The sequence below is a fragment of the Desmodus rotundus genome, chromosome 3, assembly GCF_022682495.2.
Source record: "Desmodus rotundus isolate HL8 chromosome 3, HLdesRot8A.1, whole genome shotgun sequence".
In the NCBI taxonomy this organism is placed as follows: Eukaryota; Metazoa; Chordata; class Mammalia; order Chiroptera; family Phyllostomidae; genus Desmodus; species Desmodus rotundus.
The window spans coordinates 1,672,136-1,698,400 of record NC_071389.1 but is presented as its reverse complement, the minus strand read 5'-3'; the positions used below and the strand labels follow the sequence as shown (position 1 = coordinate 1,698,400).

At 61.2% G+C, this 26,265-nt stretch overlaps 2 protein-coding genes across 12 annotated transcripts in view; one reads left to right on the top strand and one right to left on the bottom strand.

The window, feature by feature from the left end:
• Positions 1–99: 99 nt before the first annotated feature.
• DFFB (DNA fragmentation factor subunit beta) lies at positions 100–10,572 on the bottom strand. 9 transcript variants are annotated; one of them, XR_006654586.3, is made up of 11 exons: positions 10,307–10,572; positions 8,691–8,817; positions 6,526–6,714; positions 5,641–5,720; positions 5,362–5,532; positions 5,108–5,221; positions 4,521–4,621; positions 3,436–3,645; positions 3,012–3,321; positions 1,183–1,735; positions 100–622 (listed from the first exon to the last, which is right to left on the bottom strand). XR_006654586.3 is itself a non-coding variant. In XM_045190441.3 (9 exons), the coding sequence occupies exons 1-9, from the start codon at positions 10,427–10,429 to the stop codon at positions 3,087–3,089; spliced, it is 1,350 nt and encodes a 449-aa protein (XP_045046376.2). In that variant the 5' UTR covers positions 10,430–10,572; the 3' UTR covers positions 1,885–3,086. The 9 variants fall into 9 exon arrangements, 7 of the variants coding, with proteins under 7 accessions (XP_045046376.2, XP_045046377.2, XP_045046379.2 ...); XR_006654587.3 differs by lacking the exon at positions 1,183–1,735; XM_045190441.3 differs by lacking the exons at positions 100–622; positions 1,183–1,735 and having other exon boundaries at positions 1,885–3,321.
• Positions 10,573–10,669: 97 nt separating this feature from the next.
• The window catches only part of CEP104 (centrosomal protein 104), a 31,577-nt gene continuing 15,981 nt past the window's right edge, over positions 10,670–26,265 (top strand). For all 3 annotated transcript variants that reach the window (XM_053921145.2, XM_053921143.2, XM_053921144.2), the window contains exons 1-9: positions 10,670–10,959; positions 15,085–15,233; positions 19,597–19,770; positions 20,083–20,221; positions 21,045–21,107; positions 21,587–21,663; positions 24,400–24,568; positions 24,995–25,150; positions 25,946–26,176. In XM_053921145.2, coding sequence (XP_053777120.1) covers positions 15,121–15,233; positions 19,597–19,770; positions 20,083–20,221; positions 21,045–21,107; positions 21,587–21,663; positions 24,400–24,568; positions 24,995–25,150; positions 25,946–26,176 — 1,122 coding nt within the window. In that variant the 5' untranslated portion in view covers positions 10,670–10,959; positions 15,085–15,120. The remainder of the gene's footprint in view (positions 10,960–15,084; positions 15,234–19,596; positions 19,771–20,082; positions 20,222–21,044; positions 21,108–21,586; positions 21,664–24,399; positions 24,569–24,994; positions 25,151–25,945; positions 26,177–26,265) is intronic.

The following is a 26,265-nucleotide window of genomic DNA, read 5'->3' as shown; positions in this document are numbered from 1 at the left end:
CGTCCAGGGAATGCAGGAGTGAGGGGATCGTTGCGGGGTAAACTCGCAGAAACCCGGTTCTCTCACCGGTGCAGGGAAGGGTCACAGATCAACGCGTCTGTGCGCAGGCGAGGTTTATTTGTGGCCCGTCCTCATGGCAGAGCACGGGCCTAGTTAATGTAGGGGTGGGGTGGGAGGCATAGGTTCAGGGCAAAGCAGGGTAAGGGAGGCAAGACTGAGGGCAAGTGTGTCCCAGGTCCTGTGTTCTGAGCACTCACATAGTTGGCAGGGTGGGGGTGGAGAAGTCACACTGATTGAGGGGTAGAGGTGATGCCAGCTTTGGGGACTGCAGGAGGGGGGCCCTGTGAACACCCAGAGGTGTTAATGGGCTTCTTCCTTTGGGCTCTGTGGGCCCTTTCCAGCCCTTCCGGCCGGCTGGGATGAAAGCACAGTTTCTGAGGCTGGCTTTCCCAGAGACTGCGCTGAGAGTCGTGGAATTTCAGGGGCCGACCCCTCCCGTGTTAGCATGGTGTTGTCGTGGTGTTGGAGCCCCCGGCGCTGTTACCCGACCAGGCCCAGGTCTGCTGAGTTAGTGGGTGGGGCGCGTCTCCTTCCTGCTCCCTGCCTGGGCTCGCCGTCCATCCTACCGAACAGAACAACAAATTGATGTTTTTCTTTCTCTCTCTCTCTTCCTCTAAAATCAATAAAAGAGATTTAAACAAGTAAGTAAAATAAGATGGGAGCTCAGTGCAAAAGGCAAACCCTGCCTTGCCTTGTCCTTGGAAGGCAGGGTTGGCCTCTGCACCCCACCAGCAGGCTGTGGCCAGGCCTAGATGAGGGGCGCCCTCCTCCTCCTCCTCGGTCCACCCTGTGAGGTGGGCGGGCACCCCCTTGTGTTTCATAGGATCTGCACAGGTGTCCTGCCCACAGCTCTGCAAACCCCTGGAGTTTCCTGAGAGCTGAGCATTCCATGTTACTGAGGTAACTGTCGGACCCCAGGGTGGGGTGGGGCTGGGAGAACCCACCCCTGGGCCTCCAGGGAGGGGAAGGGGCTGGAGACTGAGTCAGTGGCCAGTGGCCAAGGCCTTAGCCAGCGCCGCGACTCTGTGACAAAGCCGCAGGGAGACCCTATAGGACGGGCTGAGCTCCACGCCCTCCCACCTGTCTGGCCCAGCGCATCTCTTCCACGGGGCTGAGTCTAACCTTTGACAATAAACCAGTGGGGTGTTTCTCTGCAGAGGCTGGCCATGGGGAGGGCCATGTGGCTAGGGCCCAGCTGTCCTCCGCAGTGTTGAGTAGTGTCACCAGGCACAGCCCCCCCACCTGCAGACCACACCTCCCAGCCCCCTGGCGCCAAGGAGCACCACACGATGTGATGCATTCTTGCCAGTGGATAGAGACTCCAAGGCGGGCCTTTGCAAAGTGACATGCAGTTGCACACAGAGCCCACTGGGGGGAGCAGTGGCCCCGTGTATCCAGCTGCAAGGCGGGCAGAGAAGGTCCATCCACCGTAACTCCCCTAAGAACACCCGCTGCCCAGAAAGTGTGTAACCAGGACATGCTGGGGGCTGCATTTCCGGGGCCGGCACGGCGCCGCCAGCACCCAAGCCCAGTCACGGGGCAGGGGCCCTTGGGGGCTGCCTGGTGGCCCTCAGTGCCCGGGGTCTGGGAAGAGGCGCGGGCACCCCCATCCGCATGTGGGGTGAGGTTCCTCGTGTTCCACACCGGTGGCTCCATCCCAGGTAGTCCCATGTTTCTGTGAAGAAAATGGGGCAATTTGGGTCAGCTTTTTTTTTTTTAAGATTTTACTTTTAGCCGGGGGAACGGAGGGAGAAGGAAAAAGAGACATCGATCTGTTGCCTCTCACTTGCCCCCAGCTGGGGACCTGGCCCACGTGACCCAGGCATGTGCCCTGACTGGGAATCGAACCGGCAGCCTTTCTGTTCGCAGGTCGGCGCTCAGTCCACTGAAGGGGCAGCTTTTTAAAAGGTCACCCTGACCCCTGGTTTTCTCCTCATGTCCATCAGGTTCAGTGATGCAAACGATCCCCACACGTCTGTTTGGGAAAAGCCTTTATTCTGTGTCCCGAGTCTACAGGGAATGTGAAAGCTCAAATGTTACAAAATGTAAAAAATAAACTTTTAAAAATTATGAAATAAATGCTTGTTTCGAAACTTTCAAGTGTAGCCACCCTTCAGTCCCCGCAGAGGGCTGCTGCTGGCACCCCCGACCCCCAGACACGGAGGTGCTCCCGCTCCTGTACAAACGGCAAGAACAGCGCGTGCAGAGGCCCCGCCCCGAGGACTCCAGGCCGCTGCTGAAACCCGCGGGCACGGAGGGCCGAGGAAACGCACAGTGTACAGACTTAGTCCATTGAAACCCGGCCGCGCCCACCCCGTCCCCAGGGTTGCCGCTGCTCACAGACGTGCTGTCCACGCACACTGACACGTGTGTGCTGGACGGGCAGCCCCCGTTTCTAGTCACAGACACTGGAAACCGCTACGCAGCTTCTCGTCCCGCACACGTTAGTGATTCGTGAGGTTAGCGCTGCCTGACCTTTGTGGCCTTCAATTCCCGGGGGTTGGACGTAACGCCACAGCTGCTGTTCCCTGCCCACAGGCATCCGCGGGCCCCCTTTCTGCCATTACAAACAGTACAGAGTGAACACCTGTGTGTTCCTTACGGAGTGGGACCATCTCTCCCCAAAAGGGTCTGGGGGTGGAGCTTCCTGCCTGTCTGGGCAGGGGGACCCAGCAGAGCTGCCAGGAGAGCATCGTCCCTCAGTGTGGCCATGGAGGCAGTGCCACATAGGCATACAAAGCGGGTGGAGTCGGAGAGGACAGGTCCCCGGTCCCACGGACTGAACACCAGTGCCCCCAATGTCCTGCCAGGGCCCCGAGCTTGCCCTCGGCTGCGGAATCTCAGGGGTGCAGAAAACAGATTTAGAAATGCCCTGGAATCTGAAATCTGTAGGAAGGTTTTGTAAAAGCTCTTTTCAGAAGCTATTGTAGTAGCAAAATAAAAAATAGCACCTCTTAAAATCCTGCCCGCTCGCCCCCTTGCCCCCGTCACCAGGCCTGGGGCAATGTGGAGGGCACATGCCACAGTCACGGGCACTTGCGAGCAGCCCGCTTCCTCTTGGGCTTCGTCTGCGGCCTGTAGACCCTGCCAGGGTCACAGCTGAGTCTGTGGGTGGTTTTCTTGTGGCAGGCGACGTGCACCAGCTTCAGGTTGTCAGAGGTGAAGAGCAGGCTGTAGAAGTACTCCCAGTCTACCTGCCTGCCGCCCCGGTCCTCGGTCGCCTCCGCCAGCGTGGGGATAACGGTGCGCTTCTTCTCTATTCTGCAAAGGGAGGTCAGAGGTGGCCATTTCGGGTGGTGCAGCCCCACAGACACAGCTAAAACACAGCTCCGACTCGGCTGTAGTTACAATGTAAAACAGCGATTGGTCACTTACAGGAAAAGAGAAGAGAAAAGACTTCTAAGGAAACCACACTTGGCAACCACCGAGGAGCCGGTTGGTGAGGACAGGAGAGGACGCAGGGCGCTGTCGCGGGACACGCTCGGGGACTGTCCCCACACAGACGTGTCCGAGAGCCATCCCGAGCCGCCACACCTGCGGCGAGCGACTTCACCTGTGTCACTCTGAAAACTGGATGGCGTGTGCCTTTTAAATAGTGGAAAGTACACAGGAAAACGGGAGTCAACCCGAGTCCCTCACGGGCAGTCACGTGTGCGAGAAGTTCACACTCGGTTTCAGAAGCACTGAAAGTCTGGCAGCATCCAGCAGAAAGAGACGCAGAGCCGCTCTGCGGGGACGCTTTAGCGGACGAGCTGGGCACGCAGCTCGGGGCCAGAAAGCACAACTCCCGCCAAGAACGAGCGCAGAACGCAGGCACACTAGCAGCCCGTGGACCACCCTCACTCCTGACGACAACCACAGCACGGTGGTCCCTGGGGACGGGGGAGAAGGGGACCGCAGCCGGAACAGGATGCCTGGGCCACTGTCAAAGTGTCTTGATCCAAAAAGTGAGTTGGCCACTTTCGGGGCACCTGGAGATGCCAGCCGCAATAAGGCAGGGCCGAGGATGGAGCCACACTCGAGGACAGCGTCTCCATGAAATGACAGAGGTCCCCCGTCTGCCCTCATTAGAACGCACCGGCAGACATTAAAAACGAGACTTCGGCTGGTCCTGGCTGAGGCAGGACGCCCTGCCCGGGTGGCGCCCTGGGACAGCTGCCCTGAGAGCAGGCACGCTGACCGCTGACCCCAAGCACACAGGGGAGCGGGTGAGAGGGACACACGTGAAGTCACAGGGACGAGGCCACATGGGAAATGACACGCAGCCACACGGTAGCAGCAGAAGTGTGTGTGCGCCCGGCGGCCCCTTCCACACTGCCACCCGTCACCCCTCTGGGCCCAGACCCTGGAGGTCCACGTGTGAAGCCCAAGGTGGCGGGTGAGCCTCGGGCGCCCTGCAAGCGCTGTTCGGGCCTGAAGGAGGTTCCCTGGCACAGGCCCTGCCAATGCTGGGCACTCACACGTGGTCCAGGTTCCAGGTGCTGAAGAGGACCCGGCTCTCCCTGTTGCCGTAGGGGTTGATGGAGTGTTTGGACGCACAGCTGGCCACGTCGAAAGGACCCTGCGCCGAGAGAGAACAAGGTGACTGCCGCGAAGCGGGCCTCTTACCTGCTGATCTCAGGTCACCTGCGTCACTCAGCCAGCTCGGCAGGGCTGTGCTGGCCGAAGCCCCAGGTGCCATCGGCACCCGAGGCTGGACCACACCTGACACGTCTCTGAGGTGAAGGCTGGAAGGACCTCCCAAAGGTCACAGCTCCAAGGCCCCAGACCCATGGCCCCCACCCAGAGGTGGCATCTGGGGGATGTGGCACTCCCATGATTCACTCATGATTCTCTCATGTCCCAGAGAAGCCTGTGGCATCTGCCTGCACAGCTCAGAACGCTGCCTGCAGCCAGTGCCACCCACCAGGAGTCACACTTAATGGGTGCCCCAAATGTCACAGCAGCCACGAACCCTGAAATCCCTGAGCTCTCTGTCACCCACTAAGCTAACCCAGAAGAACAACACGCACGCTTTCCAGAGGCTCCTGAGCGTCCCTTCTCTTACCAGCCCACCCAAAGGAGTGTCCTCCTCCCCTGACACCAAGGCTCGACCTCTGCTCAGGCACCTGTGTCCTCCCACCCACGGCAGCAGTGAGGTCCCCAAGCAGCGGGCGTGCACCTGGAAACATGCCAGAAACACAGGTCCTTGGGCCCAAGCAGACTCCCAGGGAGCGGAAGCGGACCCCCCCCATCCCACCCAGCCCCTTGCAGGCAGCTCGGCAGGCGCTGGGGCCCCAGGGTCCCGGACATGCAGCCCACCTGGCAGGAGAACCAGCCTTCAGGCGTGCAGAGCCGGCTGCCAGCCTTGGCGCCCCTGTCGAAGTAGCAGCCGTTGTACCGCGCAGTCCGGAGCTTCTGGCCCATGGCGTCCACGACCCGCACAAACTCCTCCCGAGCCGGCTCACCCACCACGGACGCATGCGCGCTCACCTGGGGGACGCCAAGGACGCGGCTGAGGGCTGCAGCGTGATGCCCTGCACCTTGGTCAGGAAGCCCTGTCTGCAGTCCCCCTGGCACACTGCCCAGGAGCGGCCCTACCTCCCTCAGGTAGCTCCGGATCCGGCTCTCACAGCTGAATCTCAGGTAGCTGGACTTGTTCCTAAACCGGGACTCCAAACCTGCGGGAGGAGCCACAACAGACCCTGTACTCCCAGGCCCTCCTGGGGGGGGGGGGGGACGGGGGGCTGCGCCTGAGAAACATTCTGTAGGCCGTGAACGCAGGCCCTGCTCACTGCTTCAGGGTGGGGGGTCTTTGGTCCACCAGGAGGGTCTCAGACACCTCCCAGGGGCGCCTGCCAGCGCCACCTTTTCAAGGCGGATGCGTTCTCTCAGGGGGCTTCCAACTGACTTAACAGGCCAGGCCACAGGCGGAAGCCACCCAGGTGTCCACCGACGATGAATGGACAAAGCAGGTGTGGTCCAGCCACACCGTGAAAGATGGTTCAGCTTTGAAAAGGAAGGAAATTCTGACACCTGCTACTGCGTTGGACGGACCCGGAAGACGTTAAGCTCCGTGAAATCAGCCAGTCACAAAAAGACAAAGAACGACTCCACTTGTAGGAGGTCCCTGGCGGAGTCAGAGCCACGGAGACAGAGAGTAGAGAGTGGTGCGGTCACAGTTCAGTGGGCACAGAGGGGCAGTGAGGAGGAAGTTCTGGAAAGGGTGGTGGTAACGCCTGCCTGACGTGTGAATGTGCCCGAGGCCCCTGAGCTGTGCCCTGAGTGACAGTGAGGATGGTGAACCCTTCACCACAGGCCTAGGCTGCCTGGAGTCCGCCCCAACGGGCAGGGAACAGGCAAGCCCCTAATCTGGGGGGCCTCTCGCTTTGGGAGCTGAAAGGGAATCCGGCCTCCCCCAGGTGACTGGCTCTGGGGAAGCCCTCCCGCCCCCAGCACCCTCCAGGCCCTGACTGCTCGGGGCACCTTCGAACCAGGGTGGGTCCTCGGCCCGGGTCTCCGCCGCGATGTTCTCGCTGATGGTGTGCAGGAGGTCGGCCAGCAGCTTCTGCCGCAGTGGGGCCCGCTCGTCGGACAGCAGCTGCCGGGCGGCCTGGATGACCCCCACGTGCGGCTTGTGGAACACACTGAGGAAGCGACTGATGTCACTCACATCTGCCAGCAGAAGGGGGGGGACAAACAGAAGAGCCATTGGTCCTCGGGGCACCACCTTAGGAAGACACAGTGCCGACGGCCTCTGTGAGAACGGGCTCCCCACGCCTACCCCTGCTCAGTTGGGAGACTGCCAACCTCAGCGCGTCCTGGGCCCCAGTCCTCAGGACCATGAGCCAGGTGCCCACACCTCGGGTGGGGCGAGGACCAACAGGGAAGGGGCCGGGAGCACTCCAGAAAATGGAAGCTGCCAAGCAGATGCCACCCTCTCTTCGCCAAACGAAACCCTCTCGTCTTTGGACCTCCCAGGGGACCTCACCCCCCAGATGAGTCACCTCCTGCCCCCTCCCGAGTCTGGCCACATGTGCCCACAGGGGTGAGCCACCCAGAAGGTGCTCAGGGTCAGGTGGAGCCGAAGTCTGCCGAGGCCCTCACAGCATCTCACAAACAGAACCCAACATGCCTGCAACCAAGAGCCTTGGCCCAGCGGGGCCGTCGCGGGACTCGAGGCTGCTGGGTGTTCAAAAACAGCCTCTGCATCCTACCGCAAACAGGAGAAGGGATGAAGTCACGTGGCTGTAGCAACCGGTGCGGAAAAATGGGGAGGTGAGACCCTTCGGCACCTACAGCTGGGGGGACTTCCCAGCCCTAACACCAGAAGTAGAATGGAAAAAAATGGGTGGATGGCCTTCGTCGAAACGAAGACTTGGGCTCAGGGAAGGACCCTTCCTCTTCACAAGAGAGTGAAAAGACAGAGCACCTGACGAAAGACTCACAGAATGTCTTAGAAAAACAGAACTCTCAAAATTCAACATTAAAAAATAAAAAACAATTAGAAAATGGACAGAGGACACAGAGACATTCCAGCAAAGAGAACGCAGTGAGTGACAAGCACGCAGAGGACACGGCGGCCACGCGGTCGAGGCAGGCAGTGGCTGTGCCCGTGCTCGCTGCCACGTCCGCACGGCAGACCACACGGCCGCACACCTCTCAGACCGTGCTGTGCTTGGTGTGCGGGGCTGTACGCAGATGGGGAATGGCCACGAGGAAAGAGGGTCGCACCATCAGTCCTCGCAGGTGCAAAGTGAGCCACCACGAGCCACCACGCCACACCCAGCAGCGTGGCCGGAATGACAGACAGCACAGACCCCCTGGTACAGAGCCGGGGGTGGCCCGGGGCGGCCACCTGAAACGGTGCGGTGGTCCCTTTGCTTCTCCTTCTCTTTAACAGCCGAGTTGAGACTGAGTTTCCATTCGCGACGAGTTCCTGTACGTGCAGCATGTGACTCCGGGGCCCGTTCGTTTCCACACGTTTCCTCACCCAGAGAGGAAATGGTCCCGTTAGCTGTCTATCACCCCCCCACCCCAGCCCTAAGCCGGCCCCCCCCATCTCTTTCCTGTCTCTGCTCCGCACACTCCACGTGCGTGGAATTGTAGTCTGCATGGCCCTTCGTGACTGGCTTCTTTCACTTAACATGAAGTTTTCGAGGGACATCTGTGTCGTAGAGTGAGTCGGGGTCCCCCTCCTTTTCCCGGTGGAAGAGCGCTCCACTGTCGGAATGGGCTGTTTGTCCGTCTGAGAGCACTGGCTTCTCTCCACCCTCAGGCCACACGAACAAGGCTGCTGCACACGCCCAAGCCCAATCTCTGTGCGGACATGTGTGTGTTCATGTCTCTTGGGTGCACACCTAGGAGTAAACTGCCGGGACCCCTGGCGATCCTGTCCCACAGCTCAGGAACCACTGGACTCTGCCCACCGGCAGTGAATGAGGGTGCCGGTTCCCCCGAGGCCTCACCAGCGCTCATCCTCGGGGTGGGGGGCAGTGAGGTGCATCCTCGCCGTGGGTTTGACCTGCACGTCCCTGAAGGCTAATGCTACCGAGCCTCTTCTCATGGGCTTGTTCACCACTGGAATATCCTGCCTGGAGGAACGTCTACCAGACCCTGTCCCTCAGCGCCCCCAGGGCCCCGCCACTTACAGCCCCCCCAGCTCTGGCCCTCGGTGAGCAGCACGAGCTCTGAGTTGTCGGGGACGCTCCAGAAGTAACCTCCTGTCACCTCCGTGCCATCTTCGTACAGGCAGAGACGGGAGCCGGACACGGGCAGCTGGGGAGAAGGGGGAGAGGGTGGGACGCTCACTTATCGGGCCCCAGGCGGCCCCACCATAGAGAAGCAGCGTGAGGGCTCCCACGCGCAGCCCTCACAAAGAGCAAGAACAAGCCACGTTTTAAAGAATCACACTCGACGTGCCATCTGCACTCCAGCGGGGCACACGCCCGGCACACGCAGGTGTGTCTGCCCGAACCAGGGCACCCAAGGTCGGTCGTTCTAAAACAGGACGTCACACGCAGGCACACGCAACGTCACTGCTTTGTGGGGTGCGGGACATGGACACTTCCCAGCCGCTCCTCCAGGGCACTTAGAATCCAAGCCTGTTTCCCAAAATGACGCGTGACGGCTGCCCCTAAGCCGGTCAGTGCAGCTGCAGGGATCAGCACGGTGCCCGGCAGGTGGCAGGACCCGCCCGCTCACCGCGCTCCCTGTTTCCCAGGCACTGGTTATTTTGGGAAAACGTCTGACTGAGGGTGACGCGTGGCCTCTGTACACAAGTGTGACCAGCAGGCAGGACTGTTCACTTTCGGAGCTCCAGCTCTCCGTTGCTCCCCACCGGCCAGTTTTATGCATTTTTGTGGCGACTCCCGGCCTGGCCCTGCCGCCCGCACGCACACCCACATGCGTCTAGGCCCAGCCATGGACACAAACTCTGTAAGAGTCAGCATACCGGATAGAGGAACTACAACATTCCGGCTGCCCGGCGCTGAGTGGCCTCGGGGCCCAACCCCTTCTTTTACACAGGGGGAAACTGAGTCCCAGGGACGCCAAGTGGCTGTGTCCTGACTCCCAGTGAGTTAGCTGGTGTGCACTGGAAACAGGATCCCCGAATCTCAAGCCAGAGCGCTCGTGACCCTCACTGTGAGAAGGTGGAAGGTATCCCCGCATCCCCTGCACCTCGAGCCCCTATGCTCTGCGCCCCACGCCCTGCTCAGGAACCAGAGGAAGAAGTTCCTGACTCGAGGGGTCTCCAGGGCCTAATGGCGATTTCCTGGAGCGTCCCCCACGCCCTCCATCTCCCACACACACACCCTGGAAAGCAGCCCTTTCCCCTCCCCAACTTCTCCTGACCACCCCGCAGAGGCTTCCACCTCCGCCAGCCCCAGGTGCCCCGAGTCCAAGGACCCACATTCCACCCGCTCTGCAGGGCCCTGCGCGCCCTCTGAGGCTCTGCCACCTGGATCCTGTTTCTGAAGTGTTGGCACTCGCACCCAATTCACGGGTGTTGTCGTGGAACCCACGACAGCCCACGTAGGGAGCCCAGTCGGGGCCGGGGTCGGCCCGGGCTCAGGTTCTCCGCCTCACCGGACACCTGTCAGGACTTGGAGACACGAGGCTCCACCAGTGCTGCTGGTGACAGATGGCGGGTCAGACTGTTCCATCCCATCCAGAGTCTCCCGGCAGGCTCCCACAGCTGCCCTCGTCCCTGCCCAGGACCTGCACGGGGCGGCGCCGGGCGCCCGACCCCCAGCCCCCGCCGCACCTGGAAGCGGATACACCCCTTCCGCAACACCTCCTGGCAGCTCTTCCCCGCTACTCCAAACTTCTGCTGGCTGTGCAGGGCTCGCAACTTGAACGTCTTGGGCTTCCGGAAGACAGATATCATCCTCAGGGCCTCCAGCCCCGCGGGGAGCACCTGCTGGGCCCGCTGCTAGGCGCGTCCTCACGCTGGCCGCGGGGTCAGCCCCAGGTGCACTCGGCGGAGGGGAAGCAGGCCGCGCACCGCCCCGGAACTACACTACCCAGAAGGCCGGGGAAAGGGGAGGCGCACCCTGCCTTGTGCGCGTGCGCCGTTCCCTGGAAACTCCGTTACCCAGAAGTCCCGGAGAAGCGGAGGCGCGGTCCGGGCTCAAGCGCAGGCGCGGGGCGGCGGGGCGCGGTCGCGCAGGCGCCGAGGCCGGGCCGGGCCCGGTCTGGTTGTCATGAGAGCGGCAGCCGCGGCCAGAGCGCTGCGCGTAGGCGGCTGGGACTTCGCCTCCGCCGCCACAGACGCTGCGGCTCGCGGGGGCTGGAGGGCCCGGGGCTGCGACGTTGGCGCTACCTGAGCTCTGCCGGAGGCGCGGCTCTGCCGGGGGTGGGCGGAAGGCCCTGGGGGTCGTACTGGAGCCGAGGTCCGGCGGCCTTCCGTCCTGACAGGTACCCGGACTGGCCGGGAGCGCGGGCGCGGGGCCGGGGGCACGGAGGCCGAGCGGGCTTCCAGCCTGGGCTCGCGGGGCTGGGCTCGGACTTGGGCCGCGGGGCCGGCGTGCGGCTGGGTAAGCGGGTGCGGGCGCTCTCTGCCCGAGAGTGCGAGCCGCCGGCTCGGGGCGCGGGGCCCGGGGGGGCGCTGCCGCGCGCTGCGTCACGGCCCACGCCGGCTCCATGTGTTTCGACCTCGCCGCGCTGGACGCACGGCCGAGGGTGACCCAGAATGAGTCGAGAGTGTGGCCAGAATGCGTCGAGAGTGTGGCTCTGCCCCGTGCAGGTTCCAGTCGCCCCCTGTTACTTATTTGGTGTCTCCTCAGTCTCAGACGTTCCTCAGAGGTGCTCGCAACTCTTCAGATCACGTGACCAAAATCCACTTAGTTTCGAACACTTATGTTTTCTTGAAAAGTAGAAACAAGTTGTCTGCTGATCTCGTAGCCAAAGTTCAGGAGTTGCTAAAATGTTTCAGCTTAATTTGTAGATGCCCGCCCCCCCCCCCCCCCCACAAACGGAGAAGCCGACTTCAGGGAAGGAACCCCTCCCAGGCAGCTTTATCCCCGCGGGACGAGCCGATGTTGTGAGGGACGTGGGGACACGTGCAGGCTCCGTCCTGCACTGGGGCAGCCGGGGTCCCACGTGCTGAGCGCGGAGCGCTGCGCAGAGCTGTGTTTCTTCCTGAAACGTAATGGTCGTTTTTATGGAGCCTACCAGTCGCATCCTTTAGTGGCCCCCGATATCTGGCAGAACACTGGAAGGTGTACACCAGGGGACCCAGGGGTGCCAGGTGGAAGGGCTTTGGAGGGGGCAGCCAAAGCGGAATCCTTCTCAGATGCCGCTTGGTGCCCAGGCGTCTCTCCCACCGGATCCCGAATGCCAGCACCTCGTCTTGCGTCTGATGAAGCAACGCAGTGTTGTGGACACACAGTCCGCATGGGTTTAAAAGGCCCTGTGTTTAAGTCTTAGTGCCTTAGTAGCAGAGGCTCCTGGGGCCTGGCCACCTGACCAGCTAGGAGCAAACCCTGCCCGAGTGGCGCACTGGCTGGATGACCCTGGGCCTGGGCCTCGCGGTGCCTCAGCTTCCTCGTCCGCAAAGCTGGGGTGACAACGAACTTGGGTCAGTGGTCGTGAAGGTGTGTGTGTGAGTCCAGCGCTAAGGACAGCGCCCAGCACCCTGAGGTCTCCTGGGCTGTGCGGGCACCAGTGCCGGTGAACGAGTCTGCGCACTGGGCAGTGAGAGGAGGACCTCCCGTCTGTGCGAAGTCGAGATCTACGGTCAGGTTCAGTTGAGAGGACGCCACAGCTGCCTCCTGTCCTCACAGTGGGGGAGGGAGTAGCAGGCCCTGCTCGCAGAGATGACGGAAGGGCTTGGGGGTTCAGAACCGAGGGAGGTAGCTTCGATCTCCAGTACGTCTGGCTGGGCTTCAGAGCTCGTGGCAGAGAGTGAGGGCTGGAGCAGCGCGTGGGGTCAGACCCAGCTGGCCCTGCAACCCTGGACACAGGGCCATCGACTGAGCCCATGGGTAGCTGGGCTCGAGCAGGGCTCATGGGCAGTGCTCCTGGTAGGAGGCCTGGCTGTTGGCATCTAGGGAAGACAAGGGGATGGAGGAGAGGGGATGCATTCCCCTCTGGCACTCCGCAGGTGGGGAGGGGGCGCTGCAGAAAGGGATGGGGGTGGGAGGGGAGGGGCCCAGGTCAAGGGAGAAGGGAGGCCAGCTGACAGCTGAGCCCCTGGTCAGGGCCGAAGGCTTCGAGGAGCGGTGAGCAGTTCCCTTCCTGGAAACACGGGTGGGGCTGTGCTGCATCCGGTGGGTTAAATCTCACGCGTCCATTTTTTCGAGGCTGCGTTTCACTTTTTCCGGGTTAGCTTAGTTTCCCTGTACTGCACTGGGACATTGTGCTGTGACCTTTGCATGAAAGGCCTCACAACTGGGGTTTTAACAGTGAGCTGCCATTCTGTGTTGACCTCTGTGTGCGTACCCCCGAGAAAGGTCAGCAGGGGCCCGGCAGTGGTCGGCCCACCGACGTGGCCCTCTTCAGGTTCTCGGGCAAGTGCGGCGGACGGGAGCACGCGCCGTGCACGCCGAAGTGGCAGGGGACATTCAGGTGGACTCTCCTACTGAGAACTTCCTTTAATAGTGTCTGCAACCCGGAGGACTTTCTGGAGTGTTCTTTATTTTTTAAGACTTTATTTATGTTTTGAAGGGAGGGAGGAAGAGGAGAAACATCGATATGAGAGAGGACAGTGATCGGTTGCCTCTCCCATTTCCCCAGCTGGGGCCCTGGCCTGCAACCCAGGCTTGTGCCCTGCCCAGGAATCGAACTGGCGACTTTTTGGTTGGTGGAACGACGCCTGGCCCACTGAGCCACACCAGCCAGGGCTCTGGAGAACTCTCGGTCCCCTGCTTTAACAAGGACTGTTAGTTGCAAGCACTGAAGCCTGACTCAGCTTGGCTCACTGAAGGGGAATTTGATGGGCTCGGTAGCTGGAAAGTGTCTGGAAGTCCATGAGTGGTTTGGCCTTTAAACGTGGCTGGACCCAAGGCCCACCCACCCTCTGCCTCTCTCAGTACAGCTCCCCTAGTGGCATGCTCTGTGGCAGGACCCCCCACTGGTGGCCTCCAGCAGTGCCCACAGCCCCAGGCAGAGTGGGAAGGAACCTTCTCTTCCCCCGTAGCCCCAGCAAAGTCCTGGGGTTGAATGGCATTGGTCCATTTTGGGTCCTGTTGTCCTGGCCTGTCCCTGAACCAGTACCGAGGATGGATGTGGAACCCATGGACTGACCAGCCCCAGGGAGAGTGGCCACCGCAGCAGAAAGCTGAGGAGCGCAGGTCATGGGTTCAATTCCCAGTCAGGGCCCATGCCTCGGTTGTAGGTTCGATTCCCGGTCGGGGCGCGTGTGAAGGGCAACCGACCGATGTTTCTCTCCCTTTCTTTCTCCCTCCCTTCCCCTCTCTGAAATCATTACACGTGTCCCTGGGTGAGGATTAAGGGAAAAATCGTGACATAGAAAATACAGTCAGCTGTGTGCCTGCAAACGCCTCCCGGAGCCAGTCACCTCGGCCAGGCCCCGCCCCCCTCGCCGGACTGGGTCTGTCTGTGGTTCCGCTCCCCCGCCTCTGGGCGTGCTTTCTCACGTAGCAGTTGTTATGCTGTTGATTGAAAAGTCCCCTTTCCTCCTTATTTTTGTGTAACTTACTGACATACTGGTTGGAATAGTTTCTTAACCAATGTAAAAAGCTTTGTATGTGTACGTTATCCAAAAATTTTGTCTTCGCCATAACAAAGTACCAGAACTGAATGACTTCAAACACGTTGTTCTGAAGGCTGGAAGTCCAGAACCAAGGTACTGGCGGGACTGCGTGCGCTCTGCAGGGGACCCATCGTCGCCCGCGGGCCGCAGCAGCCCCGGCCGGCTGTGAACGCAGCCCAGCCCAAAGTCGGCAAGTCGCTGAACGCATTATGAGATGTTTTTGCGATCACGTCACAGTGCGTTTCATGTGGGGCCCCAGACAACTCTCCTTATTCCAGCCCGGCACAGCGACGCCGAAAGGTTGGGCACCCCTGCAGGCTCTAGGGAGGTGCCCGCGGCCCCCCTGCCTCTGGCACTCCAGCAGTCGCCAGAGCCCCTGGGCTTGTAGGTGCATCGCTCCAGTGGCCCTACCGCTGTCACACGGCCTTCTGTGTGTGCGCGCGTGTGTGCATGTGTGCCCATGTCTCTTCTCTGGTAAGGACACCAGTCATTTGGGAGCAGGGCTGCCCTACACCAGTAGGACCTCGTTTAAATGTTTGTCACATCTACAGACACCCTCTTTCTAAGTAAGGTCCCACCCGCAGGAGGGCTTCAGCGTGGTTTTGGGGGGACACGATGCAGCCGCAGCACTGAGCAGACTTCTCAGACGTGTACTGGGGGAGTTAAAATAACTTAGAAGACACCACAGGCAGGATTAGAGGCTCCTGCGAGAAGCGCTTCCCAGAAACCAGAGCGCTGCGGCTGCCCTGTGTGCGGGCGGGGCTCGGATGGCGGTTTCACTTCAGCTTGCTGGCGTTGCTACGTTACTGAGTCCCTTTCTTTTAAAGGGGAGTTTCCTGCGCTTGAACGGCCCAGCACCCAGAATGCCCCACAAGATCGGATTCGTCGTCGTCAGCTCGTCCGGGCATGAAGACGGCTTCAGTGCCCGGGAACTAATGATCCACGCCCCGACCGTCAGCGGGTGGAGGTCACCAAGGTGGGCTGGACAGGGGCCTGGGGCTGGGGGCGGCGGGGGCTCCCCTTCCCTTCGCATTGTCACCCCTCAGAACTGCGGGGTCAGAGCTGTGGGGCCGTCGGCTGTCTGGTTACGTGACGTGTGTGTTTCCTGCTGCTCCTGTGTTTAAGGAGAGTTTGTTGGACTTTTGCCCTCGTGACCTAACCCGTGCCCACTTGGGAAACATGCAGACCCAGCAGGGGAGAAGGAGGACAGTGGACCCCTGCCCCGCCCAGGGGTTGGACCGTGTTCCCCTGCGTCCTCTGGGGCTCACACCGTCCTCTGGGCTCTGTGCAGGGGTCTGCGTTCACGGGTTCTTAGTTCCACGGCTGTGCTTCTGGGTTACCGTTTTGCATCTGACTGCTTTACGAAACCCCAGGCTTGCACCAAGGAAGTCTCCCTGGTCTGTCTGGACTATTGGTGCACCACTGTGGCAGTGCCGTGCCTGAGCAGGGTGTAGTAGCCAGTGTTGTCCTGAAGAGGGCGTCTCCCCCTGGCAGGGCTGGTTCCTCAGCAGAGGTGGAGGGCGCCCTCGAGTAGCCTGGTGCTGGGCCGGGCCTGGCCGTGTGCTGCCGGCATCGCTCAGTCCCCTGAGGGCCCCGCACGCCTTCGCTGTCCCCGCTCCTTGTATCATGGTCTCAGTTCTCCGTCCCACACCCGCGGCTTGTTTTTATTCACTTTTGCTGCTGAAGGGTGGAATTTGATCCCATTTTAAATGACAACGGATCTTCCTTTTGGCGCTTTTTGAGGGAACCCAGCGAGCGGACTCTTGTCCCCACCCCAGTCTGGGAAGAACTGAGACAGGAAGCAGAAGAGCCGAGCAGATGGGGCGACACAGCCCCTTCATTGCTGATGAGACTGATACTGGGGAGCAAGGGCTTATCTGTGCCAGCCACAGCTACTTGCCGGCCCCCAGGCCAGCCGGCATGAGGGGCGGGAGGGACCCAGCGAGCGGGCGGTGCTACCCTCTCTGTGCATTCCCCACCTTCTGGTCCCCAAAGTGCTGCCTCTCCCTGGGCCAGGAGCCGTGCAAATGCCCTGCCGCGGCCCCACGCCCCGTGTCGCCCTCCACAGCGGCCCTCCATGCTCGTCGGTGTCTGTGTGGGTGAGAGGGACTCAGCCACGTGGACCAGGGCTGCTCGGGTCACGTGCAGAGCATAACCAACACGGCTCTTTCATGCACTGGCGTGGTGGTGGGTCCTCCTTTCAGGGCCCGCCCGGCCCTCCTTTCAGCAGTAAGCTTTCAGACCACAGCACAGGGAAGGGGACGCCGCACAGACCCACGCTGGCTCTGGTGGGGTGGTCCCCGCAGGAGAGGACAGGGGCTCTGTCAGCCCAGGCTAGGTGGGTGCTCGGGCTCCCGCAGGAACAGCCCTGCGGGGAGGGAGGGCAGCTCGGGTCCTGCCTGGCACAGGGGAGCCCCTCAGTGTCCTTGTACCCCTGGGAGCTGGAAGCATCTGGAACCTGCAGAGGACGGGGTGCTTCCCTGAGGGAGCAGACCGTCCCCGCCAGCAGCTGGGGCCCCGGGGCGTGACTCGCGTATCGCCAAGCTTCTGCTCAGGAAGAAGTCTAGAGCCGCGGCTGACCTGGGAGAGAAGCCTGCTTCAGGTCACAGTCAGCTCGAAGGGCGCTTCCGGTTCATCTGTGAACTCTGCAACCTGCATCTGAGTAGCTAAATCAGACCGCGTTCTAAGGGTTTTAAAAATCATGCAGCTTCAAGTTTTTGTCGGTTGTGTCCATTTTCTTTAAACAATTTTGGAGGGTTTTTTTAACAACAAAGGGCCCTTTTCCGCGTAGATTGCTAAGAGTCCTTGTGTGCAGAGTGACCTCAGCACCACTGCCCCCCACAGCTGCGCACAGTGCGTGTCCACGGCGGCGCGCGGCTGGCAGCAGGCTGCGGGGGGTGTGTGAGGGCGGCTCGGTCCCCACTGTCTGCTGGCCACGCCTCTCTGACGCCTCTGCTGTTTGTTTGAAAGCTCAGTGTCAGGAACTGCCAGGCGAGGCACCCCCAGAGGGAGTCCGTCCAATCTGCCCGTAGGCACCAGCCCCCCTTCCCACCTCCCTCTCTCCTGCTCATCCTTTCGTGTCCCTCAGGGTTAAGCACACAGCAGTTCCCCCTTGGTGGTGGTTGCAGTTACCCATGGTTCAACCACGGAACAAAAATATTTAAACGGAAAAGCCCAGAAATAAACTGTTTACAGTTGTAAATTCCGGGCTATTCTGAGTCACGTGATCAAATCTCTAGCTGTCTCGCCTGGGACGTGAATCGTCCCTTTGTCCAGCATCCCCACACTGTGGACACTCCCCGCCCATCAGTCACTTAGCAGCCGCCTCAGTGTCAGGCGCGCGGCCACAGTGGCTCCCGTGTCCAGCACCCTGGTTTTCCTTAGGAACGGCCCCAAAGCGCAGGGTGGTGACGCTGGCAGCTCGGATGTGCCCAAGAGCAGCCGCGAAGCGCTTCCTGTAAGTGAAAGGAGCAGGTTCTCGACCTAATGAGGAGAGAAAACCCTGTGCTGGGGTTGCCGAGACCTACAGTAAAAAGGCATCTGCCGCCCGTGAGCCTGTGGAGAAGGAAGAGAAACCCGTGCCCGTCTGCTGTCGCACCTCGGGCTGCAGGAGTTCCGGCCACGGCACGTGACAAGGGCCTAGTTAGGGTGGAAGAGGCGTTGGGTTTGTGGGCGGAAGACAGACAGAAAACGTGTTCGATGGACAGCGCCGTGTTTCCCGGAAGGCACTGAGGCTCTGCGGGGACCTCGGCAGGGACCCCGTCACATCAAGTGGCCACAGGGGACTGCTGTAACTGCTCTAGCTCACTACTCGTTACTGTTCGGCTCCTCCCGGGCCTGGAGTGTACGTGCCCTTCACCTCAGGCGTGCAGGTGGCAGAGAGGCCGTATCTGCAGGGGCCGGTACTACCCACAGCTATAGAGGTTTTCCCAGGCTCACATCTATGCCGGACTTCTCCATGCTCCCTGGTGTCCACAGAGCGAGGCTGCCCGGGCCTGGTGTGAGGCCACATTACCCAGCAGCAGGCCTGGTGGGGGTCTGAGGGTGGGAGGAGGCCTGCTCATCCTGGGGAAGCTGCTGGGTGGGTGGGGATAGCTGGGGTCATGGTCGCATAACACCTCCCAGGTTTCTCCGTGGACGTGGCAGGTCGCTGCCTAGATTCTAGGGTGGGACTCGGCGATGTTTAGTTGGTGCTCCTCGAAGAGCTGGAGGTTTTTAACGCCACGGGGATGACGGGCTGCCCCATGATTGTAGAGAGAAGGGCCTGGCACCCAGCCCAGGGCACAGTCCAGGTCAGGGGGCGGGGCCGTCCCAGGAGCACCCCGAGGACTCGTGGGGCTGGGACAGAAGGCTCCCTGAGGGGGTGGGAGGGGGCCGTGAGAAGCCGCCTGCTGACTCCACGCCACCCCTGAGGGTCACTGGTGAGGAGGGCAGCTGGGAAACTGGTGGGGACACAGGAGGGACGTGGGGACATGGGAGGGCTCTCTCAGACCGGGGCTTTCTGGAGCATCTGTGTGTCCCGACGGGCGTGCACTGGGAGAGGGAGAGGCCAGCTGGCTTTGGTGCCCGTTCAGCTGGGCAGGCGGGAGGGTCGGACAGAAGCCCCATCCAGTTCGAGGAGAGTGACTGCTTGGGGGAGAGGCAGACTGAGGGACAGGGCCGTGTGGCCAGTGGGCAGGAGTGTCGAGGGCAGGGACTCAGGTGGTGGCGGGGCCTCTCCCGACTGTCCGTCCTCCGGTGCATCCCGTGGTGCGGATGTCCTGGATGCCCGCCAGCTCAGCACACGTCTCCAGCATGGTGCCCCTGGCTGGGTCGTGGTCACACCCTGTGAGGCCTGTGCCAGCGCCCTGGCTCTGCGCTTCCGGTTTAGGGCTTGGTGTGCCGTGTCACCTCCCGGAGAGCTGGAAGCCCCAGCGTGGATGGTGCAGGTGTCTCTTCCAGACGCTGAGCATGCATGACGGGCGCGCTAGACACGACTGCCTGTACCTTGAGACTGGGCCCTACAGGCGGGGCTTTTCCTCAAGTGTGTAGGGGGCTCCGTCTCCCCCACCGGTACGGCCGCTGAAGAGGAACGTGTTTCCCTTGTGGTGAACTTGAGGATTCACTACCACGCCCCGGCCGCCCAAGTGCCGTTCACTGGGGGGAGGGCAGGTCAGATGCAGTCGTCACTACAAGCTTCTGGTCCCCCGTGCGGAGTTGGGTCGGGGCAGGAGGTGTCCTAGTCCCCTCGTGTCCTGTCACCTGGGACTGGGGCTTCAAGGGGCCTCGGGAAGTGCCCGTCCCGGGGAAGAGCCAGTGCCCAGCACTGTGCGGAAAACCAAACGCATATTTGCTTTCAGGTTTTGCCAGTTCCCACAAGAAATCGTCGTCCAGATGGTGGAGCGGTGCCGCATAAAGAAGCTGCAGCTGCTGGCTCACCAGTACATGATCCCCAGCAAGGTCGAGTTCTACGTCAGCGAGAGCCTGCCCGAGTACTTGGCCCCGTACCAGGCCGAGCGGTTCCGCAGGCTCGGGTAGGCGGGGGCTGAGAGCGTGCAGGGACATGTAGGGACTCCCACTGCTGAGAGCCGGGGTCTCCTGAGAGCCCTCCCTCTCGGCCCCACACCCCACGCCCGCGTTAGCCAGCAGCATTGCCGCCTCGCAGACGCAGAACTCTCCTTAAGGAGACCGATGAGAATCAAGCATCCAGGCTTTCTTCCCAGGGTTCTCATCCGAGACCTCCCTCGTGCTCACCGAAACCCCGCGTGCTATGTGGGGACGGGGCACTTTGCCTGGCCAGCACGCTGTCCGTGGACTCAGCCTGACTGTCTCGCCCTCGCCCTCAGGTACGTCTCCCTCTGTGACAACGAGAAGACGGGGTGCAAAGCCCGGGAGCTGAAGTCGGTGTACGTGGATGCGGCAGGACAGTTTCTGAGACTGGTTTTTCACCAAAACCACGCCAACAAATACAACATCTACAATCAGGTGAGACTCTCGCCTCCCCTCAACAGCTGCCAGCTCCTCGTGGGGCCATGTGTCCTGTGTCTTTTCAGAAAGGCGTATTCAAAACCTCCTTTGGGGGGAGCCTTAAGCTCTCGGGGAGGGAGCTGCTGGCCCAGACAGCGATGGGTGCAGAGGCCAGCCAGGGAGCTGCAGGAGCCCTGGGCAGGCCGCAGGCTTGGTCCACTGCAGGATCCCTGCAGGCTGTGGGCTCCTCCCTCTCCGATGACAACCTGACTTAGACCAAGCTGGTGAGCCTTGGTTCTCAATTCCTTGTCTAATCTACCAAAATCATATGGGTGTGGCCCGTACGTGACCTTGACCCGATGGCTCCATGAGAGGCTCTGTTAAAACAGGCCCTGCCCTGGCCCCTGGCCGGAGTGGCTTGGCTGGAGTGTCATCTCGTAAACCAAGAGGTCACAGGTTTGGTCCCTAGTCCTGTCACAGACGAGAGGCAACCCATCCATGTCTCTCACTCACGCCGATGTTTCTCTCTCCCTCCCCCCACCTTCCCCTCTCTATAAAATCAATAAGTATGTCCTCAGGTGAGAATTAAAAAAAAAACACAAGGTTTTTAGCTGTTACTGTTTCAGCATCCTTTAAACATTGAAATAGCCACTTGCTTCACCGTTAGAGTAGTAACTTGTATGGCTTGTAACAGCTGTCGTTGATAGTTCTACCCAGGAGCAGATTTCACAGTGAATGCGCTTTGCTCTGCGCCATCCCACGTGACGACGGGTTGTCGCGAAGGGCCCGCGCCATTGCGAGCCTGTCACACTTCATCTCTGTTGCTCCATCTCCCTCATAGGTTGCTCTGGTGGCGATAAACATCATTGGGGACCCTGCGGACTTCGGGGAGGAAAGCAACCTTGTAAGTTTGGGAAGTGCCACTTCTAAAGAAGAGAATTTATTTCTAACAGGAGGGAAGTGTTTATTGTTGTCACAAAAGGTGTCTTAAAATCTTTGTAAAATTGGCTGATGAGTAATTAAACTTTTTTTCTCTTTAAAGATTTTATTTATTTATTTTTAGAGAGAAGGAAAAGGAGGGAGAAAGATCAATGTGTGGTTGCCTCTCACTCGCCCCCTACTGGGGACCTGGCCTGCAACCCAGGCATGTGCCCTGACTGGGAATCGAACCCACGACCCTTTGGTTCGCAGACCAGCGCTCAATCCACTGAGCCATAGCAGCCAGGGTGTTAACTTTCTTCTACTCGAGAGTCGCAGCTGTCCCTCCACGAGACAAGAGTCATTGACACTTGGCAATACCTCTGCATCACACTGCTCCTAGTTTGGGTTCTGGGCCGCTTCTGTCTCCTCTGAGACACTGAGCAGAGCTCGTCGCCCCCACAGGTCTCTAGAGAGAAGCTGATTGACCACTACCTGGGGCACAGCGCAGAGGACCCCGCTCTGGAAGGCACTTGTACAGGGTAAGGGCCCACCCCCGACGCGGCAACCCTTTGGGACTCCTTAGAATCGACAGAGTGTCACCTCCAGAAGGCACTGATTTCAGAGCCTCTGAGGGCAGCCGAGAGCCGGCTCAGCCTCCACGGGGTTGTGTGGGACGCTCGAGGGCAAGGTCCCACGTGACAGACGGTTTCTGAAGGGCATTTGGAAACAGCCGCCGGCCGGCCGCGGCGTTGCACCAGCACAGGCAAAAGTGAGAGGTGCTGACCGACCCAGCTGGCCAGGTACTGGACTTTGAAACTTTATTCTTGAAGGAAGTGATAAATACACATCATACCAGTTTTTTTTTTTTTTTTTAAGATTTTATTTCTTTTTAGGGAGAGGGGAAGGGAGGGAGAAAGAGAGGGAAAGAACAATGTGTGGTTGCCTCTCACGCGCCCCCTACTGGGCACCTGGCCCGCAACCCAGGCATGTGCCCTGACTGGGAATCGAACTGGCCACCCTTAGGTTCACAGGCCAGCGCTCAGTCCACTGAGCCACACCAGCTGGGGCCACACCAGTTTTGACAAGTACAGTTTTTACCAACTCCTCTCCACATTGTTCACACTGACCACCCTGCGTGCTCATTGGTCTTGCTGCCCCCTGTTTCAGCAGTAAAGACGCTCAGTAGGTCAGAGCGGTGGGCAACTGAGGAGCCCGCTCTGCACATCCCTCTTCTCCCTCTCTGCTCCTGGGGCGCCTCCGCTCCCTCAGCACCTGCCCGCCGTTACTACAGCAAGGGGACACTGCAGAGGGGCCGGCCCAAAGAGAAGGAGCCTACGGCCACCCCCAGCCCCCTCTGACAGCAGCCGCCCAGGAAGGAAGGGTCCCACCATTCTGGCCTCTCCGCAGCTCCTGGGGAAACTCCACTGCACGTGCGGAGTCACAGCTGTGCCACAAGGGGGAGCCGGCCTCTTCTGTCTGCACACAACAGGGAGCAGGCCCTGCTGTCGCCCTGCGGCTATGGGCCTCGCCAAGTGCGTGGACCGGGAGCCTGGCCCTCCGCGGCTGGTCTTCACGAGGGCCCCCAGCCAGAGGGAGGCGGGCGGGAGCTGCCATCAGATAGGACAGCAGTGACTTCTGTCACCCCAAAGCTGCTCATCATCTACCCCGGCCCCACCAGAGTGGGGGTCAAAAAAAGGCGGGGGGTGGGGGGGGGGGAGGCAGCGCTCTGGCAAGGTCTCTCTCCACCCTGACAGCATCCTGACGGCGACAGCCCCGCGCCTGCCACGCTGAACCCCAGCCAGGGGGACTGGGACAGCCAGCTCCAGTGCTTGCGAGAGAGTTCCTGGGTCGTTTTGGTTTACTTTCAAATCGGGCATGTCAGATGGCACTGTGCCGGCCCCGCCTCCTCCAAAAGAGCCTCCAGAAGGCCCAGGAGGCCAGTGAAAGGCCAGGCGGGCGCTGCGGGCGCGTGTCCCTGGACGTGCCGTCCGTTGCACTGCGATGGGGCGCTCTGCGGAGAGTGGAGAAGCTGCCCTGCGCCCTGCTGGGGGCCGTGGAGTCTGGCACAGGTGTCACGTGCCATCCTTTTTCCTGGCGGGGTTTTTACGGTGAAGTCGGTGCTTTCATCCCCAGGTCTTCAAGGCAAAGCGCCTCAGGCTGGAGCGTGTGGTCTGTGTTTTGGGCCAAGTAGTCACGTGGCCTTGCAGACGCAGTGGAGCAGGTCACCGCTTAGTGGCCGTTGGCCCCCTGGCCCTGCTCGGAGCTGCGAAGGGCCTGGGTCCCAGGAGAGGGGCGTGGGGGTGGTGCTCATCGCTCGGAAGGTGACCTCGTCCCGTGTCCTGTCGGAACTCACTGTCATACACGCTTGCTGACCAGTTTCTTTATACAAGTTACATTTTACTTAAGCAGAGGGTCCAAGCTTTCGGCAGCTCTGGGCAAGGCCGGAAAAGAAGAGTTGTCTTGGGCCACACGTTAAACACATTGCAACATGTAATCACAGAACAATCTCGGTGTTTTAAGTGGATTTACGATTTTGTGTTGGGCGGCACTCACAGCCATCCTGGGCCACATGCGGGCTGCAGGCTGCAGGTGGGACACCCCTGGTTGTAGAGACCCGAGTCCGGGCTAACGGCAGCGCGCATCCCGTCACTGACAGAGTGGAGGGAGGCCTGGAAACCTGTCCTCTGCCAGCGTTTCGCCGGGTTGTCAGACTGGCATCATCTTTGTGCGAGTTGGGCCCAGAGGGGAGGGAGACAGGAGGTAACCATCAGAAGTGGGCTGTTCGGGTGACTAGAGAGATCATGTATTCCTGGGAGGGGTCTTCTGATCCCCTGCAGGGCCTGATGGCTGATGACAACGTTCGACACCTTAGGTGGCAGCCCAGCGGAAGCCACCATCCATCACCGACGTCCATCAGTCACCGTGGCGCTGGTGCACAGCCGGACGCCTGGCTCCTGGGCCCACCACGCTCACGGCACAGGGATGGGGCCTGGTCTGCGTGCGCTCTGGGATTGGTTTTCTCCCGTCCACACCCGACTCCCACGCACTGTCCTGTCCCCTGGGCCCAGGGCAGAGCCTGGCATGTGTCTGAGTCGGGGCCAGAACACGCACCGTGTGGCCCGGCGCCCCCTGAGCAGCTGTGCAACCTGAAGTCCTGCCGATTCCCAAGGCAGGACCTGGTCCCAACTGTGCCATCAGCACCGAGCCCCCAGGGCCCGGCCCCACAGTCTCCCGTAGGTGGGCCTGGCTCTCAGTCGCTCGGCCCTTTCCTGTAGGAAGTCCGACTACATCTCCCCACTGGACGACCTCGCGTTTGACATGTACCAGGACCCGGAGGTCGCGCAGATCATTCGCAGGCTGGATGAGAGGAAGCGTGAAGCCGTCCAGCAGGAACGGTACGACTACGCCAAGAAACTGAAGCAAGCCATTGCCGACCTGCAGAAGGTGCGCTTCCGCTTCGAGGGCGCGGCTCCCCCTCCCCCGCCCCAGGCAGTCCCATGTTGTTACGCGTGTGAAGGCGTGAGCTGGTGGCTCAAGGCCACACCCTGTGCGCACCAGCCTTGGGGACGAGGGTCCTGGCCTGTCTTGGCGCCTGCGTGCCCCTGTAAATGACGACCGTGCAGTCCTCTGCAGGCGCCGCCCAGACGCTGGGTGGGGGACACCAGAGGTGTGAACGCCACCGTGAACTCAAGGCATTTCCCTGATGCTGGTGTGGCCACGGGCAGCACGAGCTCTGTGGGGAGTGTGGTCATGTCTCCCGCTGCCCTGGGCCCCCGTCAACCCGGGACACGCAGGGGCTCAGCACTGCCGTGGTCATGCGTGATGGTGGCGGCTGTCTCTGCGGGAGGGACAGCAGGCTCCGTGCTCCAGGTCGGGGAGCGGCTGGGGCGGTACGAGGTGGAGAAGCGCTGTGCCGTGGAGAAGGAGGACTACGACCTGGCCAAGCACAAGAAGCGGCAGATGGAGCAGTACCGCAGCCGGGCCTACGCGCAACTGGGGCTGCACGGCCTTGTGGATGCCGAGCTGGTAGGCACGCTCACGCTGGGGAGACAGGCATCGTGCTGTGCTCGGTGACGTGGGCTCCTGTGGGCCCGTCCCGGGTGGCTGCGGCCTCCCCGGGCGCCGGCAGGACTCACAGTAGAGCAGAAAGGGGGCGAGGCAGGGCCGGGGTACCTCCTCCCCATGTTTCCTCATTTGTGAGGACGAGTTGCCGACAGCCCCGCCCCGCGTGCCCCCGGGGAACCTGTGGGAGAGCAACCCTGGGCCTGGGCTGGCAGCGCTGTCCTGACCTCAGACACCCCACAGGCAGCTGTGTGCACCCGAGTTACAAAGCAGCAGGCTGGGCCGAGCCCTGGGCCTGGGGGACAGGGAGAGCAGTGGGGGGCCACACTCCCACGCTCTCTAGCTGAGTGACCTGGCTGGTTCCTTCTCCACCCTGCGCCTCAGTGCCCCCGTCACATTCACCAGGGGGCAGTGGTGGGCACCAGTGAGATGCTCTGTCCCCACACCCTGCGCCTGGCGCTTGTTGTGACGACAAGGGGGTCCTGTGTCTGCAGACGGACACAGAGCACCATCCTCCAGTCCGGCCCAGCGGCACGCCGAGGCTGTGCTCCCCGCCAGGTGACCGTGCACGAGCGCGCACAACCTTGCTGGGGTTCGAGCGAGTCGCTGTGCAGTGCCTGTGGTGGCCGTGTAGGCAGCCGCGCCGGGCCACGCCTGTGGGACGTCCTCGTGCAGACGGCCGCTCTGCCTCCCTGCACAAGGGCCCCGGGGGACCTGGGGTGTGGTGGCCGTGGGTAAGAAATGTCCCTTTGTCCCCAGATGCGGAGGCCTTTTGACTTGCCGCTGCAGCCCCTCGTGCGTTCTGGCAGTCCTCACCACCCGCCGCCAGCGCTGCCACCACCTCCACAAGAAAAAAGGGAGACGGAAAACCGGCTGGCAGAGCCCTTCCTGCAGGAAGAGCCCTCGGCCCACTCCCTGGGCGTCTCTCCCCAGCCCTGTGCCGCGGATCCCCCATCGCTGCCCGCCACACACCCTCGCCTCAAGGCCCATGTAGGTAGTTCAGTTCCAGTCGCATGCAGTTTATTCAGCAGACACGCGTGAGCCTCTGCCTTGTGTGGGGTGTTGTCCCAGTACAGGGG

What these genes read in the sequence shown, in the direction of transcription:
- DFFB (XM_045190441.3), bottom strand. Translation starts at nt 10,429, where the DNA reads ATGATATCTGTCTTCCGGAAGCCCAAGACGTTCAAGTTGCGAGCCCTG. An exon ending in AGGGGTGTATCCGCTTCCAG is followed by an intron (nt 8,818 to 10,306) that starts GTGCGGCGGGGG and finishes CCTTCTCCCCAG; the next exon opens with CTGCCCGTGTCCGGCTCCCG. An exon ending in GGGCCAGAGCTGGGGGGGCT is followed by an intron (nt 6,715 to 8,690) that starts GTAAGTGGCGGG and finishes TTCTGCTGGCAG; the next exon opens with ATGTGAGTGACATCAGTCGC.